This window comes from Cylas formicarius, unplaced genomic scaffold (genome assembly GCF_029955315.1).
Source record: "Cylas formicarius isolate icCylForm1 unplaced genomic scaffold, icCylForm1.1 PGA_scaffold_1__22_contigs__length_36826433, whole genome shotgun sequence".
NCBI classification, from domain to species: Eukaryota; Metazoa; Arthropoda; class Insecta; order Coleoptera; family Brentidae; genus Cylas; species Cylas formicarius.
The window spans coordinates 34,866,546-34,884,145 of NW_026844264.1; the positions used below are offsets into that span (position 1 = coordinate 34,866,546).

The following is a 17,600-nucleotide window of genomic DNA, read 5'->3' on the forward strand; positions in this document are numbered from 1 at the left end:
AAAGATTCAAAATAGTGTCCTATTTGAAAAGATTAGAGGAAGTAAATAATATTATCGAAAGGGTAACTTAACATTTTTGGAAATAACTATTTACACAGAACTCAAATGGAGAGCATTTGACATAGTGTTTTTTCGGAAAAGATTAGAGCCCTAGTTCCTAAAGCATCCAGCTAAATTTTGAAAGTGGTCTATGACAAGAAAGTCTGGGAACCACCGGGTTGACTGCACATTTTGGTAACGTACATTCCAGAAATTAAACCCCTAACCATCCTTGGACTAGTATTAATTTTCTATTGGCACAAAAGGTTTTCTTTGGAAAGGAGACATCACACAAAACCATCTCTCAGGTTTGACATCTGTATTAGCAAAGTTTTAAGATTTTAACAATCAAGAAACATAAGTTAAACTTAAAATTCTTACTTTAACTTCTAGTATTAGGTGTGAATAAAAAAAGGAAAAATTTAGTCCGACACAGCTCGGACATCTTCTTTAATTTCTGCGGCTTTTGTTTGCTCATCTGCATCGATCTCAGCGTCGGGGCTTCTTCCATCCTCTGCATCTTGAATCGCCATAGGCTCCACCTCGTTTTTATCTTCAGAGGGCGCCACCGCCGTCTCTGCTTCCGGGACGCTTTCCACAAGTTCGTTCTTCTGGCTATCACCCTGCTTATCAATGTTCACACTCATGTCAGAGTTCTCAATTTGCATCTCAACTTCTTCTGGATCTGCTGTCCTAGACTCGACGGCATCGACTTCCAAAAGGTCTCGGTCCTTCTGCGAGGCTCCATCAACGTCCGACACTGGAGGCTCTACTTCTTCCAAAGGTTTCTCGCATTCATAATTTGTTTCTTCCTCTGCCACGTTGGTTTCCTCAGCACCTTCTTCCTCCACCGGGACCGAGCTGGCGTTCGCGTCCTCCTGTGCGTGTGGTTCTTTGACCAGTTCGACGCAATCAAATTCCTTTACTTCTTCCGCTTTGTCGTCGTCGGGGACGACGACCACAACCTCCTCGTCCTTCTTCACCGCCTCCTCCGGCTTACGGACCAGACCCAACACGTCGAGCATGCTGTGAGTGACGGACGCGCCCTTCGCTTCTTGCAGAGAGGGATACGCGGACTTTCTCTCGCATATCGCCAGATGTTTGGCCATCTGGTTACCGTCCCCGTTGCCGTAGCCGCACACGCAGAACATCTCGGTGGGTAGCGGCTCCTCCGCGACCGACGGTGCTGTCGGGTTTTTGCTGCACTTCGCGTTGTGCTCCTGCATCGCGTTCGAGCAGCACGTCGAATACTGACAGTTCGGGTTTTGACAGCTCTCGAACGATCTGGAACAAAACGCGGGCTGTTGGTTGTTGGCGGGTCGTCTTCCCGTAAATGCTAGAAGACCCTAACCTACACCCGAGCTGATTTGCCAGCGAAGAAGTGCCAACAACGTTTGAGCTCAACTAACCTCCTCCAAAGGGCTGGAACAGAACCACCGAATGTATACGGGTGTGCCATAGAGGTGATTCAACGTAGTGTTTTTTTTTTTTTTATAAACACTTCAACAAGTCAATGGTGTGCTAGTAGATATAAAACAAAGGTTAGAAGAACATTACAAATGAAAGCGTAACATTGGTGGAAGCCATTTACAAAAAAAACTCAAGCGTGCTCTACGCGGGCCTACAGACACAAATGTTCCCCTTAAAAGTTTAGAAGAAATGAACAATTCAACGGAAAGGAAATAACTTCTTATCCTGAAACACAGCAGTTTTTTTTCTGAAACATTTGTGAAAATAACTGTGTCAATGGACATAAAATGGTGTTTTTTTCTGCAAGGGTTAGAGGAACTGAACATTGCAACGGAAAGTGTAACACTGCTGGAAACTGTTTACAAGAAACTCAAATAAGATCAGAACAGGTTCAATGTAAAAAGAAATGAAAAATTTAAAAGAAACGAACAATCCAACGGAAATAACTACTTTTCCAGAACTCAAAAGGTGTGCTGGTGGATAAGTTTCAATTAAATTGAATTTTGTTCATTGTTTATGAGGAAATACAATGATAAAATGAAACAAGATGTTAATAATAATAATATAAAAAATGAAGAACCTGATTTGTGGAATATTTTCCTGAAAACCGTTATAAAGGCAAAAGATATTGACTATTAAGAAACGACCTATGTTCTACAATGAACATCAACAACCCTGCAAAGATTTCCAATTTGTTCACAAAAACGTTTTAGTTTTAATCGAAACAGTAGGTGGGAGGTTAGAGGGCTGTCGCGGGGTCATGGGCATGCCGAGTGACGTCATGATCCCCGAGATAACCTTCTTTGACAAATTGACATTTTTCTTCCCGTCAAGGGAAGAGTGGAGAGAGACAAGAGACAGAGTCAAGACCATCCCAGAGTCGGCTCCTGGGATGGACTTGCCTGGTACACGGACGGGTCCAGAATGGGAGATCTGGCCGGAGCTGGAGCGTAGTGCGAGACAACGGGATCGAGCTTGTCGGTCCCTCTGGGTCAGTACTGCACTGTGTTTCAGGCGGAATTTTTCGCTTTATTGATGGCGGCCAGAGAGGTGCTTCGGCTCAACCACGGAAGCAGGTGAGTCTTCTTCTGCTCGGATAGTAGGGCTGCACTTTAGAAATGCAGAACTCGAGTGGGATTATCATTGGTTCAATCACAAAGTGGACATAAAGGACAGTTAAAATGATGATTTTGTCTGAAATGAACGGAAGGATTATGGCACTTTAGAGGGGGTTGCCAAAATGTTTAAAACATTTTCATAGTGCACATACTGGAAAGAGTTTCTAAGAACTAAGCACAAGAATAAAAGCCCACCGCACTTTCGATAGGGTGCACAAGTGGAAAACTAATCAAAACTGGCGAAATTTCTTTACTGACGACTTGGGTGATTCCCTCCGCAACCCCCCATGGTGACGACCGAGCTTCGAGCTCTTAACCCATGTAGCAAAAAAATGGAAAAGCACTCACGGGAAGTGTTTGGATGAGTCGATCGGAGTGACGCACTCCTTGCAGCACAGATTCTTCGGCAGGTTGAAGAACAACTTCTCGAAGTTGATGCCCTCCGCGTCGCACGGGTACTTGTCCATCTTCGACTTGGGTACCATGACGCCGTTTCTGGGCGCGCTCCACGGTATCAGGCCGTTCTTGCCGCGTTGCGACACGTGCATCTTGGTCTGGTGGTCTTTGTAGACGTCCTTCTGGACGAACCATAGGTTGCACTTGCCGCATCTGCGCGCGAACTGTTTGCGCTGATGTTTCTGCAGGTGCTGGATGAAGAAGGTCATGTTCTGAACGATATTCCGCGACGAACTGAACACGGTCGTCGATTTGAGACAGAACGGACACTGGATCGTCGGACCGCTGTCGTGCTGGTTGTAGAAGTGGTCAATCGCCTGTTTGTGGTTCGAGCAGCGGTGACCGCACGTACCGCACTGGTACGGCAGCTCCGACGGGCAGTGCTCTTTCGACATGTGCTTGCCGAGCACGAACGGGTTCATGTACTGCGTCTCGCAGATCAGACACACGAAGCCGTTATCGAACTTCGTCTCGGTCGGATGGGAGATCGCTGAAGAATTATGCGAAATCGATATTTTGTTTGGTTCGATTTACTTACTTAAAGAAGTCTACCTAACAGGCATGAAGCCCACCTAACAGGTAGGTTGTAGTTCAAATTATTAAGTAGTTCCAGGGACATTGCAAGTTATGATGATGTCACGAAAAAAAAAAAAAAAAACAAGAGAGTAGGAAAAAACTGAATTTAATAATTATAGTTAATGCGGCAAGATTGCGAAAAAAAAAGTCCAAAATTAAAAAATATTTGTTCTTCCGGTGGGCAGAAAGAATGTCTCACTACAATAAATAAGAACAACACCGTGTCTTTATCAAATTAGATAAATAAATAAAGACGCTGTGTTGTCGAAACAATTGTCATATGAAAATATATAATTTCGTGAAAAACTGAACTTTTAAGTTCTTAATAAAGAAATAAAAATAATATGCTACGCCGATGACGCAGTAATCATCTCGGAAGACGAAGACTATCTATATAAATTCTATATCTATATCTATATAAATTCTAACAAATAGCGAAAAAAAAAAAACAAATTCTCTTACAATATCTAAAGAATCGAGAAGATGTAAATATCTAGGGACAAACATAACAAGCGATAAAAACCAAAAGAATGAAGTAAAAGATGAAACAACAAAGGCAGCATTAATATCAGGATTTAATTTTGCGAAATAAATGTAGGAGTACAAGAAGTAAAATTCGAATATATAAAACTTGCGTAAGGCCGGTCATGACATACGCAATAGAAACTAGAACGGAGAGCGCAACCACTAAACGGCGCTTAAGAACAACGAAGATCAATAACAGGATATCCGTTATTCAATTGGATGAGAAATGAAGAAATAAGGGACATGTGCAATATTCAGGATGTAGTAAAATGTTGACAGAATGCCAAATGAACGATTAGAAAAAAGAAACCGACCCGACCTCCTGGACGGCCACCACCATAAGATGGTATGAATGACATCTCAAATACTCCGCGCAAACCCTCGCACAAGCTCGACTATTTGCTGGCATTGTATTCATTTCACGGTGTAATATCACGCTGTATTGTAGTCTGAAATTGATTAATATTGAATTGTGTGATATACTTCGACCAGAAATATAGTGCTTTTACATCCGACCCCGTCATTAACGTTGCCTACTGTTTATTACTCCAAAACAACACTAAGAAGCGGGATATTCTTGAAACATGTGCATAAAAAATAAGTACAAAGTAACAATTTATTGCGTTCTATTTCATTACATTTCTACATAGTATCATTATTAATATACAAAATATTAAATATAATCATAATAAAGTATCAGTTCACTTTATAAGCGCCGTAGATTATACGAATAATTAGATCTGCAAGTTGCTCTTTAAAAATTCGTTAAGTACCAGCATCTTCATCTGCATATTTATCTGTGTTCTTATGACGTACCTTTACCTATTACAAATATAATCTACAGTCTTAGAAAAGACTGTTGTTGTTAGCAAATCATGGAACTATGTAGAAAACACAAAAATAGAAGAAGAACAATGTTGTTACTTCGACAGGCACACAAGACAAAAATGATTATTTTCAAACTTACCTGTCATATAAATGGAGTACGGGTATTTACCCGTTACCCTTCGAACTATCCAGTGAAAACAGGCTCGCAGGGTCAAAGCTCGAGAATCAGGTACATAAATAAGTACATACTGGAAGGATCACAGTTAAATACCTCCGTAATATATACGAACGATGTTAAAATAAACGATTTTACTTATTCGAAAATACACTGCAAACGGTCCATTTGCGTTTTCACGTTTCTACAAATATTCGTTATGCTCGTTCTCGAGCAACATCTACTTAATGCAGAATAAACACCTGTCGGGATGGGTTTTACCGCGGTCTAGCGAAGATCTGAAGAAGAAACGTGAAATACACTATATTTTTGGTCGTATTATATAAACACGGCAATAGAAATGTGCCGAAATATTTGATTCATTATTAAGGGATATCGCTGAAGAAAAAGACTTATAGGCAATTAAACCAGTCGATTATTTAAAATAAACAAATAAATAAATAAGATGGCGCACTCTCGTTCCACTCACCGATGTGCTTCATCAAATCGTTGGCGGTTGGGGCGCTCGTCAGGCAGTACCGGCACATCTGGCCGTCGGTCGAAACGTTGTGGGCGTGCTTAAACAGGTGATTCATCAGCACGATGTTGTTGTCGAAGGACTCCTTGCACATCGGACACTTCATGTTGAGCGTGATGTTCGTCTTGGGCTGGTAGTGCGATATGGTACCGTAGTAGTAGTTCTCGAGCGGTACCAATTGCTCGGGCACGTCGGGGGACGTAGACTTGGGCGGTCTCGCGACCTGTACCGCCTCCGACGCTTGCGTCGTCGTTTTCGGTGCCGCCGCCTCCGACGTCGCCTCTTTCCGTTTCCTCTTCTTCCCGCAGTCGATCGTTTTCGCGGCTCCCGTCGACGATGGCGCGGCCGCCGCCGCCGAGGCGGCGATCGCCCAGTTCTTGAAAGGGTTCATCGCGACCCGGTTCAGTCTCACGATGAGACTTTGAGCCGACTCGAATCGGGTCTGCTCGGCCAGGTGGATGATCAGGTTGTCGAACGCCTGCATGGAGGTGGTACCGAACCATTCGCGCCACACGAGCTCGTCTAGGAACTGCTGGATGATCTGTCGCGACAATAGGGAGAGGGTGTTTTGGAACATGCGCGGCACGATCCGTCGCAGGTACTCCATGATCGTGCGGTTCGAGTTGGTCGTATCGCCCGATGTGGTCTGCGCGACGTGCGTGAATCCCATCTGATGCAGGGTCGCCTTGTCGACGGTGAGGTCGGTGATGATGGTACTCGCGGGATGAACCCACCGAGCGAGCGGCTCGAGGATCTTCGAGAAGCGTTTCCTGTAGTTTCGGTCCCCGTCCGCTAGGGGCTCGATGGCCCGCAATCGAATCAGCTTCGATTGCGTCTCCAGGATGCCCAACACTTCTACCTGGAAGCCGGGAGGGTTTTGTACGGCAAGGAGCGACGAAGGAATATGAGAACGCGTTAATTCGCCTACTTGGACTCGCACCACAATCAACTCAATCACCACAAACTATTAACCATAATAAACCACTTATGTCGGAATGGGGTATGCCCGGAAAGACGCCCCTTAAGTATTACTGACTTTGTCTAAAGAAATTAACTCTAAACGTCGAAAAGGGCATAGAACCAAATTAACATGGTGATAATAAGGAAGAAACTATTTAAAATCAAAAAATTGACACAATAAAGAATGAAGATAAATGAAATTGTTTGCCACTTAAGTTGTCACTTATTTACAACCACGCCTCCCACTCATCAGTCGAGACCATATAATTAACTACTACTACTACTACTACTAGCACAATAAATAAGAACTAAAAGTTCAGATTTTCACGAAATTATATATTTTGACATGACAACACGGTGTCTTTATCAAATGTAATATTTACAAACTACCTACTACTATGTATACCGAAAAACGACAATAAAACCTTAATTAATGTTGTTGTGAGAATTTAAGTTCAATAAAGGAGAGGTATTTAAATCTAATTGATCGTTAAGCAATACATTTGAATGTCTCATTTTGTTAATCTCCATGGCTTCCAATAAATTTAATTTTCTACTTTTTGTGGCAGTACAGTACTACTGCTAGGTATATAAAGGCCCTGCCTATGTTGACAGTACTTTTGAAGTTACCATGGATAAAAAACGCCATAACACCTTAGATTTCAATCAACAGGGCAGCTGACAGTTCATCGGTTCGGCAGTTTTTCCGTAGTATTTCGTCGAACTCTGACTCTGATCACGTTAAATTTAAAAGGTCAAAACGAGTTAGGTGTGTGAAAATCTCCGTCAATGAAGAAAAAGATCAATTTCTCTCGTATATGATATGCTTTAGTTTCGACTCCATTTGGAGTTATATGGGATAGATTAGAAAAAAATTCTAAGCTTCCTACCTAAATTTTTGCGTCTTCTGGTTCAAGAATTTTTTGAAAAATAATGTTTTTTGCAGACCCTTGCACACGCGATTTTTTATTTTTTTAGAATACTTTCCGACCCCCAGCCCCCCCATTTTCAAAAAATTCTAAGCTTCCTACCTAAATTGGTTCTAAAATGTAATGATTAAATAGTAGCATATATTTAATGGTACTATAAAACAAATTTTACTCAACTATGTTTGTATTTTTACTTTTGAAAAAGCGACAAAAGATATACTAGAACCAATATTAAGATATACCGGTATATGCGACAACACACCTAGAATGCTGCAGAATCCAGGCTGCAGGACTCTAGGATTCTCTTATTACCGGTATCACTCAGTTATCTACATATTCAAATCGGGTAAGAGAGGAGGGAGATAACCAGCTATTAACGTTGTGAAATCTCAGCGATCTTCAATTTTCCGATTTTCGAATATAGTTGTAATAGGGAAGATTACAGTCCTAAAAATCTGTACAATAAACAACAAAATTTCAGAAATTCAAAAGTGCTGAAATCCATGCACCGACCTTTCCCATTTAAGTAGTATATCTACGCGGTTTCCGAGTCACTTCTCGCAAATTGTTATTTATTTTATATACGAGGCGTGTTCAAAAAGTAAGGTGTCTTTTGTAATTGGACAGGCTATGTACGTTCGATCTATTTACAAAACTTCTGGATTAAGTTATGCTCTGAGGGAGCCAATAGGACGATTGGTGAAACGTTAGCAACTTCGACTCAACAACAACAACCGACGCAGGGAGAAATCCAGAAATCCGGAATTCCAGGAAAATTACATTCGATCTTCGAATTTTGGTTTTGTTATGTTGGTACACACGTCCCTAACAAATGCTATAAAAAAAATGGAACAAAGAATTTGCATAAAATTTTGTTTAAAAAATGGAATAGCGCATATGCTGAATCTACTTTGAGCAAAAAAAAAACGTTTATATGTGGTTGTTGTTATAACTGACGAAGAAGGGAAACAAGTGATGTTGAAAACTCGTCGTATCACTATTACAGAAGTCGCTGAAAAAAGTACGTCGAGTTCGATCAAATGTCAACGTTATGTCGACCGCTTTCTTTAATTATAGTGCATCAAGAGTTACTTACTACAAGTGGGAAAACAATTCATTGATTTTGCCAATCACTTATCGTTGCTTGTGCCTAACTTTTTGGCCAAAAACAAAACCACAATCATGCCTCAGCCACAGTATTCACCTGCAACCTTTTCCTGTTCCCAAAGCTCAAAGAACCCATGAAAAAAGGAGGACCGAGGGAACAGAAAAAATCGCTGAAAGAACTCTACCGGAAAGTGATTTCCAGAAGTGCTTCGAGGATTGGAAACAAAATCTGGGTGGGATTATTTTGAAAGTCACCTTACTTTTTGGAAGTATGCACAGGAACTATCAAAATTCAATAGCAAATTACATTTATTCCATTTTACCGCTATTAACAGGATCGATTGCTTTTCGTCAATTTTACCTTTACTTGGCGCGAGTTGCCGTCCTGGGACGTCGTCCCCAGGGAGATCACGCCCACTTCGACCTTGGTTTGAGGCCCGCCCAGCTGCCGGATATGCGTCTGGAGGGCTACGCTGCAGATGGACCTCAGCCAAGTGTACATTCCTTTCACGTACAAGTTATCCACCTTCACCCACTGCGTGACGTTCTGGATGTTGGTCTGACACGCCCAGTGGTACAGTATCTTCAGGATGACAAGTGGAGGATGAGGCGATCCCTCGAATATCGATCCGCTAAACACCGAGACGAACCGTTGGGGGCAGCACTCGGATATCCACACGTAGCCCCCGGAATAAGGAAATTTGGATACGTCGCTGTACATGCCGAGTTTCAGTTGGTTGTTCACGTGAATCGAGCACTTTTGCTCCGACTTGACCAGTCCCTGCTGTATAAGCCTGCGCACGATTATTTTGCTTATGTAGAAAATCCGAACCGTACCGTGGCCATTTTTTCGTATTTTGTTTTGAATCAAAGTAAATCCCACATCCATATGGGGAGCGGGGAAGAAGAGTAATCAAATAAGCAACAACAGACCAGTTCACACTGGTGTTTTATTTTGGTATCAGCGGATTTAGTCTTCTTCTAGTCTGATGATATAAACTTTCGTAAGTTGCTATTTTGGACTAAATGGCGATGTGTGAATAATCCGAGATCTCTTGTATTATGTTCGGGTGACGCACAAACGATTGACACTTAAACAAGGATAATTAGAGGAAACTTTACTCCTATCACTGATGCGCCCTATATATTTAGACTCCCACTGGATTTCCTTCATGTTGAAACAGACGATTATGAGCGTTTAAAAGGCAAACAAAAAGATTAGTTTATAGAAAACACGATGTTATCTATTACTACTAGTTTAGATGGTACGACTTAACAAAAGGACACGGCAGAGAGATGTATACATGAAGTGTGCTGGTCTGGAATGGCTATCTTACTCGCTACATTTGAAAACTGCCGTAAGTACTTCTGCCGTACTTCTAGAGCCGTTTAGCTGAACTTGAGGATTTTGAAAATACTGCGTCAGCCTAGTACATCATAAAAAAAAAAGAAAAAATTTCCCCTGCGGAATTTGCACTTTCTCACTTAATATTCTTCTGCTCTCAAGCGACGATATGCTATTTTTACTATCAAGAAAAAAAGATTACACGGTGGTTTTTTGGTTGTTCTTTGATAGACCAATGAAGTTTATTTAAAAAGCCGTAACCATTGAAGGATTCAGATAGAGATTTTGAATTTTGCTCCCTTTTAATAGTCCACGGTCCGTGCAACACAATGAAAAATGGCGACCACCCGAACTCGATTTTCATCCGTTTTTCGGAAATTTGCTATAGAACTGCGCGGGCGGGGGGGGGGGGGGATTGGAGCTACCGCCTTCCGAGTTCGTCAACAAGGTACTGTTCGACTAAAAACTTGGAAGACGCGCTTTTATCGAAAACCGTAAGTCCGATTAGGAAAATTTTTGCAAATTATACAGGGTGCGTCGGTTACGCGGGAAAATCCGAAAACGCCCGGAAATCGGCTTTCTCGGGAGGAAATCATCACCCTAACTCAAAAACCGCGGTGAACAAGATTGCTGTCGAAAAATTGTCAGCAGCTTTTTATTATAAAAGGCAAGAGCTTCGCGGTTTCCTGTGGTAAAGGGACGCATTGTTTTTCTATCGTTCTCCTGCGGACCACAATGGAACTTTCGGAAAATCGATGTAATTTAATTGTGCATGCACCCTGTATAAAATGTCCTTCATATCTCGTCGAACTTCAATGTTACAGCAAACATCGGTAAATATTAAAATTTGCACAAACAATAGCAGTGTCGAATGACATTTTTTCAAACATCTCGCGCCCTGTATAATTGACGAAACCTGAAACTCTCCCACGACACGGTTTACGATACCGTTCAAATAAAATTATCCCATCTTTAACGGTTTTTCATTTATCGCCAATAATTTACTCACAAAAACGGAAATTTTTAGGATATTTTAGATTTTTTGCCCAGGGTGTGTCCTTTACCCTGTATATGATTCAATCATTGTTCGAAGTAGAGGTTATATATAGCCCTGGATTTTCCACGCTTCCTAATTCAAGAATTTTTTGAAAATAGTAAACGGTTTTCGAGAAAATAAGTTTTTCCTGAAACCATGCAGCGCGCCGTAATAATCAATGACGTCATCGCGTCTTGAGAGCGCCCGAAATAACGATTTCAATATGGATTTTTTCAAATATGCCGAGCAGCGTAATAATTTACTCTGTAAAAAAACAATTTTCTATATCTTTTAGATTTTTTACTATAATTTGAAATCCCTGTAAATAATCGAAAAAGGGAATTAAATAAATGACATCGCAGTGGATCTTCTGCGTATGCCGGTTAAAGAATTTTGCCAATCGGATGAACGATTATGGAGGAAAATATATTTTTCTGGAAGCTAAAATTACCAAAAAAATTTTTTTTTAATATTTTTAAAAAATACTTGCTAATATTTGATTGCGCCCAATTTTTCCAGTTTAAATATGGAGACGGACTTTTACTCTCTGCTAAATTTGGTTGGTATCTGCAAATTTAGGACACTTAACACATTTCTCATTTAGAACAGAATATCGGGAACACCCTGTACATTAGGTGAAAACTTTAAATACAAAAGTTTTTGCTATCTATGCGGGCTATATCGCAATATAAAAGAAATTGAGATCTGACTCATAGTCTTTCAGTTATAACCAATTTTCAATAATAGGGGGACCCATTTTTCAGTTTTTTTGAATTTGCGGCGCACTCTGTATATTTTTGAAAAATTGTCTTTTGCGTCTTCTGGTTCAAGAATTTTTTGAAAAATAATGTTTTTTGCAGACCCTTGCACACGCGATTTTTTATTTTTTTAGAATACTTTCCGACCCCCAGCCCCCCCATTTTCAAAAGGTTCCGTCACGGGGCAAGGCTGCATATATGTGCCAAATATGAAGTCGACTGCTTCAAATTTCGGACACTTGTCGTGTTTCATAGCCAGGTCCAAAAAAACAGTCGAAAATCGCGAAAAAAAGATGGATACGGCGTCGGATCAGGGCCATTTCTTACAAGCTTATGTGCCTTGTGGATTTTTTTAAAAGAGGGCAAATTTTAATTTTGTAGCTCCCACGGTTCGAAAGTTATTCAGGAAAAACCAAAAGACGAGAACGGAGAACGGACAGACAAAAAGAAAAATTTAGGACCTAGCGTTACCGAGATATAAAATTTTTATACGAGCGCAGATACTTTCGAAAAATTCGATTTCATCGATTTTCGAAAGTAACAAGGCGATTCGATTTGAAAGTGTCGAAAAATCGTGTTATACGCGGTGAGCCAAATACGCCCCCACGCACACCTCGGACATACCATTCGGTGAACTTGGTCGGCGCGTACATCAGTACCGATTTGACCTTCGCGTCCAAGGTCGACCGGTCGGTGTTTACGTCGACGACTCGGAGGTGGGGCCTAGCGACCACCACTAACGACGGATACGTTTTGCCTTGAAGCTTGTTGAATGAGATCTCGCGACTGTCCGGCAGGGGTTTGCCGTCGTCGGAAGTGAGATCGACGAACGCCTTGAGCCTGAGGTTACCGCCGTTTGTGCTCAGCCCTCCCTCCACGTTGGTCTCGGTGGGTTTGGGGTTCGCGCCTCCCGAACCCGACTGGGATTTGTCAATATTAATATCAATTGTACATCGATAAGTGTTAATTAATTACCTATAATGCGACGAATACAGGAGAATTAGGTAAGATATAGACAGTTGCCATATGAGATAGTTCGAGTGAGTTGCCTTGCAGATACGACCAAAATTAAGTATTTTACTGTACCTTAACCGCAGACCTTCGTACGCAGGTCTTGCCTGAGATGGACCGTAACGAATACTTGTAGAAACTTTTATTTGAAAGGTAAATGGACCATTTTAAATTTGCAAGTAGAAGCATATGGTGATATAGTAATAATCTTGTTGCATTGAATGTTAATGACCACCCTTTGATAATCCCATTCAAAAGCAATTGGTCACTTTCTTATATCTATGAACAGACTATACCTGATTCTCGAGCTTTGACCCTGGCAGGCTGCTTTCACCGGATAGTTCAAAATGTCAGGGTAAGTCCCTGTACTCTATTTATCTTACAGGTAAGTGCCTGTCGATTAACAACATTCATTTTCATGTATTTTTATGTGATAAAGGTACGTCATAAGAATACAGATAAATATTTATTAGAATCTTACGATTAAACATTTTTCAAAGATTCCCGTTTTTTAACACTTTAAAACGTGGAGACATGGAACACAACGCAAAATTTGACGACGAAGTGGAGATGGTAGGTTCGACCTAATGACAATTTAGAAGACGATCTACCTCAGCAATTAAAAAACGGTTCCATTTGTCTTCGGATGATAAACAAATTGTTTTGAATGTTTACAATTTTATAAGAAATTCAGAAGGGGGACTAGCGGCAGCAATAAAAACAAGTTAAATGACCAAAGTTCCGAAGTCAACTGTAAGAAAAATTGTTGCAAATGGGATAGTCAAGAGCAAAGTGAGAGAAGATGGTGGTAATTCGCGAGTTTTTAACGAGCAACACGCAGATCTAATTAGGCGTGTAATCTACGACGCTTATAAATTGTGTTTTGACCCTAGAAGAACTGCATACAAAAGTACTGAGCGACTTAAATATTAGTTGTGCCAACGTCAAGTGCTAATGGAATTTCAAAGAATTTCGCAATAGAGGTTGGATAATTTAAAGCCAATTAAAAAATTTCCAAAACAAAATAGGTCAATAGCGCATACACAACAAAACGGACATGAAATCTTGAGATTACCAGATCGAGATGATTTGGTCTGAGTTGAAAGCGTATATAAGACGAAATAACACGGCACCAAAATTTAGCGATAGTACTATAAACGTAATTCGGCAAAATATCAGTACAAAACTGATCTAACTGTGAAAAACGACTAATAAAAGAAGAAAATATTTTGGTGACTGATACTTTATTATTATTATATTTAATAATTTGTGTATTAATAATGATACTATATTGAAAAGTAATGAAATACAACGTAATAAATTGTTACTTTGTACTAAATTTTTATGTACACGTTTCAAGATTTGATCGACGAAAAAGAATGAAAACATATCCCGCTTGTCAGTGTGTAGGTAGATGACGGTTACGGGTAAAGGTTTTGCTCGGCAGGGTGTTCTATAAGGGGCTGCGGTTTTGGAGTAATAAACAGTGGGCAAAGTTAACCACGAGGTCGGTTGTAAAAGCACTATATTTCTGGTCCGAGTATATCAATACATTTTACATAAAGAGTTTCTTATTTGATATCCATCATACAACTAACCTGATAATTTTTGCAAATTCAGGTTTCATTATAAGGTAACGGATGGCAGTTTTTCTAGTTTTATAAGATAACTTTCTTCTTGGGGTTTTGGAAAAAATAGAAGTAATAAAAATTAATGTCCTATAGAAGACAAACATGCCGTAGCCCGAGAATTCAATAAAAAATTTTCACAGATAGGCAAAATTATAGCACTGGATATGTCTGATAAATCAACTTGTGAGTTTATAGAGGAGCCCACAGATATTGCAGAGAGAATTATGTTGTTGAAGACCGAAAGAATCAGTTGAAGACAATATAATAAAAAATGTATATTGTGCGAGTTTTTCATTCTGTTGTGGATAAAATGGACATGCTCGCCAACAAGTAATTATAGACCAATTTCAGTGCGAAAGTTTGATACAGTGGATACTGTTTTACTCTTGGAAAAGCTTGATAAGATGGGATGTCCAGCAGCTTCTAGAGTCACTGTTTATAGACAAATAAATTGATGTATCTCATTGAATTGAGTGAAACCTAACTGCAAAAGTGAACTTTGCAAGCAAGTCGATAATATTTCAAGTTGTTAAAAAAAAAAAAAACACATACCGGTATTTCTGTTGCTTTCGCGGTGACCTGCTTGACCTTGGCGGACGCTTCGGACACCCGGGCTCTGGTGGCCGGCGGCCCTATGGGCGACGCCACCATCCTCTTGTTCAACTGCTTCGAAGAGCTGACCACCGAACGGGTACCTATGCCGGAGGAGGCGGTACTCAGCACGGCGGTACCGGCACCGATAGCGGGAGTCTGTATTTTGTTCTTCCTGGTTATCCTCGACCGGGTCGCCACGTTCGACACACCCGCGGGCTGGACGTTCGCCGAAACCTGAACCTTCGACATCGGCTTGGAGGCTTGGGGCGTTTGGACCGTCCCCACGATGATGCCGAGCCGCGGGTCCATCACCAGCTGGTAACCGGCCGCCTGATGGCCGCCGCCCATGTTCGACACGCTGTTGTTTAAAATTATGTTCGACTGCTGCGTTTCTTTGACGACTGCAAAAACGATTTTACTTGTACTACCACCGCCCGATCGGACTAGAAAAAAAATTGACGGCATTAATTCAAACGCATATCGCTTTTGTGGCTCGAAAAGTGTAACAAATAGGCGAAATTGTTAAGAAACTGTCGATCGTGCTCTGAACGAGCACGAAGCACAACCTGCTAACGTGGAGAGTTCGAAACCATTGTAGATCAGCGTTTTTCTACTGCCACTACAGTAACCACCAGCTGGAATGTTGGATTTCCTATACTAGCAACAAATTGGTGAAGTAAACGATGAATTTCTGGATGCTTTTCTGTAAATTTTCCGCAGTCCGTGTTTGGCGCTTAGAAAAGAAGAAGAAGGTTAGGTTATGGTACGAAAGGAAAAGAATGTGCCGCGCGTGTCGCTACGAAACTCATATTACAAATTACTATTGTGTGTAAACTTAATTAAATAATTGAAAGGAGGTGGCTTTTACTTGATGAAAATCCATTTATCAAAATAAATAGGAACTAAAAGTTCAGATTTTCACGAAATTATATATTTTGACATGACAATTGTTGTCTTTATCAAATGTCATTTGATCATCAACATTTGATAAAGACACGGTGTTGTCGAAACAACTGTCATGTCATAATATATAATTTCGTGAAAATCTGAACTTTTAGTTCTTATTTATTTTGTTAATTAAATAAATCTGAAAATAAAGCCCAGTTTATTACGAATATACAACATTTCGTAGTAAATTTAATTCTTCTGCCTTCACACTATTTTTAAATTTATTTGACACCTCAGTTACAATGCTAGAGTTAACTCAATTTGTCTTTTTATTGTAATTATGTTTTCTGTTATGTTTGTTAGTTTATAATAATAAAATGGCCTGGCTAAATAGATTGCATCATGGAAATACTTTTCCAAAAACCAAAAAGCAATGGCGGCCATCTAACAATCTAATAAAAACCTTATTTAATTCTGGCTAATAAAGTATATACGTGGTATCATTATTTTTATTTATAAAATCTAATACAAATACCATCCAATCCCATTAGGAAAAAAGGATAATATTCTAATTGAACACTTACCACTAATGGTTTTCTGAATCTGCTCGCCCACTTCAATCAAAGTCGTCAGGTTCCCCTTGTAGATCACTTCGCCCTTGCACGATTTGATGAGTTCATCGAGTTTGGCATCCAGTTCTCTCTGCTCATTTTGGATGGCCTCGTTTCGCTGCTTCTGGCACGGCTCAAGGTCTTCAGGCCAACATTCCAGTTCTAGATTGTTTTCTCCTTCATGGTTAAGTTTCATGGGAGGCGGTTGCGAGACTTCAGCGACTGGCGGGGCCGGAGACGAAATACTTTTCAACACTAGCACCTCTCGATCTTTAACCATATTTTCTTGTCTGACAATCAAATTTCAACATCGCTGCAGAACTTACCATTACCGTCCGATGACTTTCGGTGAGTGAGTTTATACTTTTTTCTAGGTGGTGAGACCACCACAGGAATAGGAATCACTTCCTACAAGATAGAACACAAATAAAGGGCGATGCAAAATTGAAGTGTCCGACTTACGTCGTCGTCGTCCGGAATTTCGACGGCGTCGTCGTCTTCGTCTCCCAACAATATTTGCATTTGTTTTAGGGCCTCTTTACTCGCAGCCCTTCTGGATTGGGCTCGAGGTCGAACGACAACCTCCACTTGCTTTTTCGGCATGGTGACTCAAACTAAAAGTGAAACGAAGTAAAAAAAACCGCGGAGCTCGAGTTTTTAAATAACCGAAAGCATCTAATTGCGATGAGCACTTCTTAAAAAAATACGCATCAAATTGAAGAGTTTGATTACAACGACAGATATTTCTCAAGTTCAATATAAAATACGAGAAAGAAAATTCACCTGTTGTTCCAAGCGAAGGCGATATTAGGGTGGAAGTTAAAACGGTGGATAAAAAAATAATAACATTCAAAAACTGGGAACAATAATTGGGCCACAGAACAGACTATCACAGTTGGATAATTAAACTTGCCGTCGCATAGCTTATATTCTTCTTCTTTTGTGGGCGACATATAGACAGCCACATAAGCATAACGATAAAATTGCGTTTTAATAAATATTCCACTCAAATAAAACAAGGTCTAT

General features: G+C 40.5%; 1 protein-coding gene across 1 annotated transcript; it reads right to left on the reverse strand.

Annotated features, from left to right (window-relative positions):
* Positions 1 to 152: 152 nt before the first annotated feature.
* LOC132697252 (uncharacterized) lies at positions 153 to 17,461 on the reverse strand. Its single transcript, XM_060662592.1, has 10 exons — positions 17,358 to 17,461; positions 17,037 to 17,188; positions 16,901 to 16,982; positions 16,548 to 16,844; positions 15,034 to 15,476; positions 12,464 to 12,759; positions 9,062 to 9,494; positions 5,657 to 6,563; positions 2,976 to 3,573; positions 153 to 1,323 (listed from the first exon to the last, which is right to left on the reverse strand). The coding sequence occupies exons 2-10, from the start codon at positions 17,175 to 17,177 to the stop codon at positions 462 to 464; spliced, it is 4,059 nt and encodes a 1,352-aa protein (XP_060518575.1). The 5' UTR covers positions 17,178 to 17,188; positions 17,358 to 17,461; the 3' UTR covers positions 153 to 461.
* Between the last annotated feature and the right edge of the window lie 139 nt (positions 17,462 to 17,600).

Bases quoted from the DNA above. Each gene is read 5' to 3' on its own strand.
- LOC132697252 (XM_060662592.1), bottom strand. From the start codon at position 17,177: ATGCCGAAAAAGCAAGTGGAGGTTGTCGTTCGACCTCGAGCCCAATCC. The intron at 16,983-17,036 runs GTAAGTCGGACA...TCTATCTTGTAG, and splicing joins AAATTCCGGACGACGACGAC to GAAGTGATTCCTATTCCTGT. The intron at 16,845-16,900 runs GTAAGTTCTGCA...ATATGGTTAAAG, and splicing joins AAAGTCATCGGACGGTAATG to ATCGAGAGGTGCTAGTGTTG.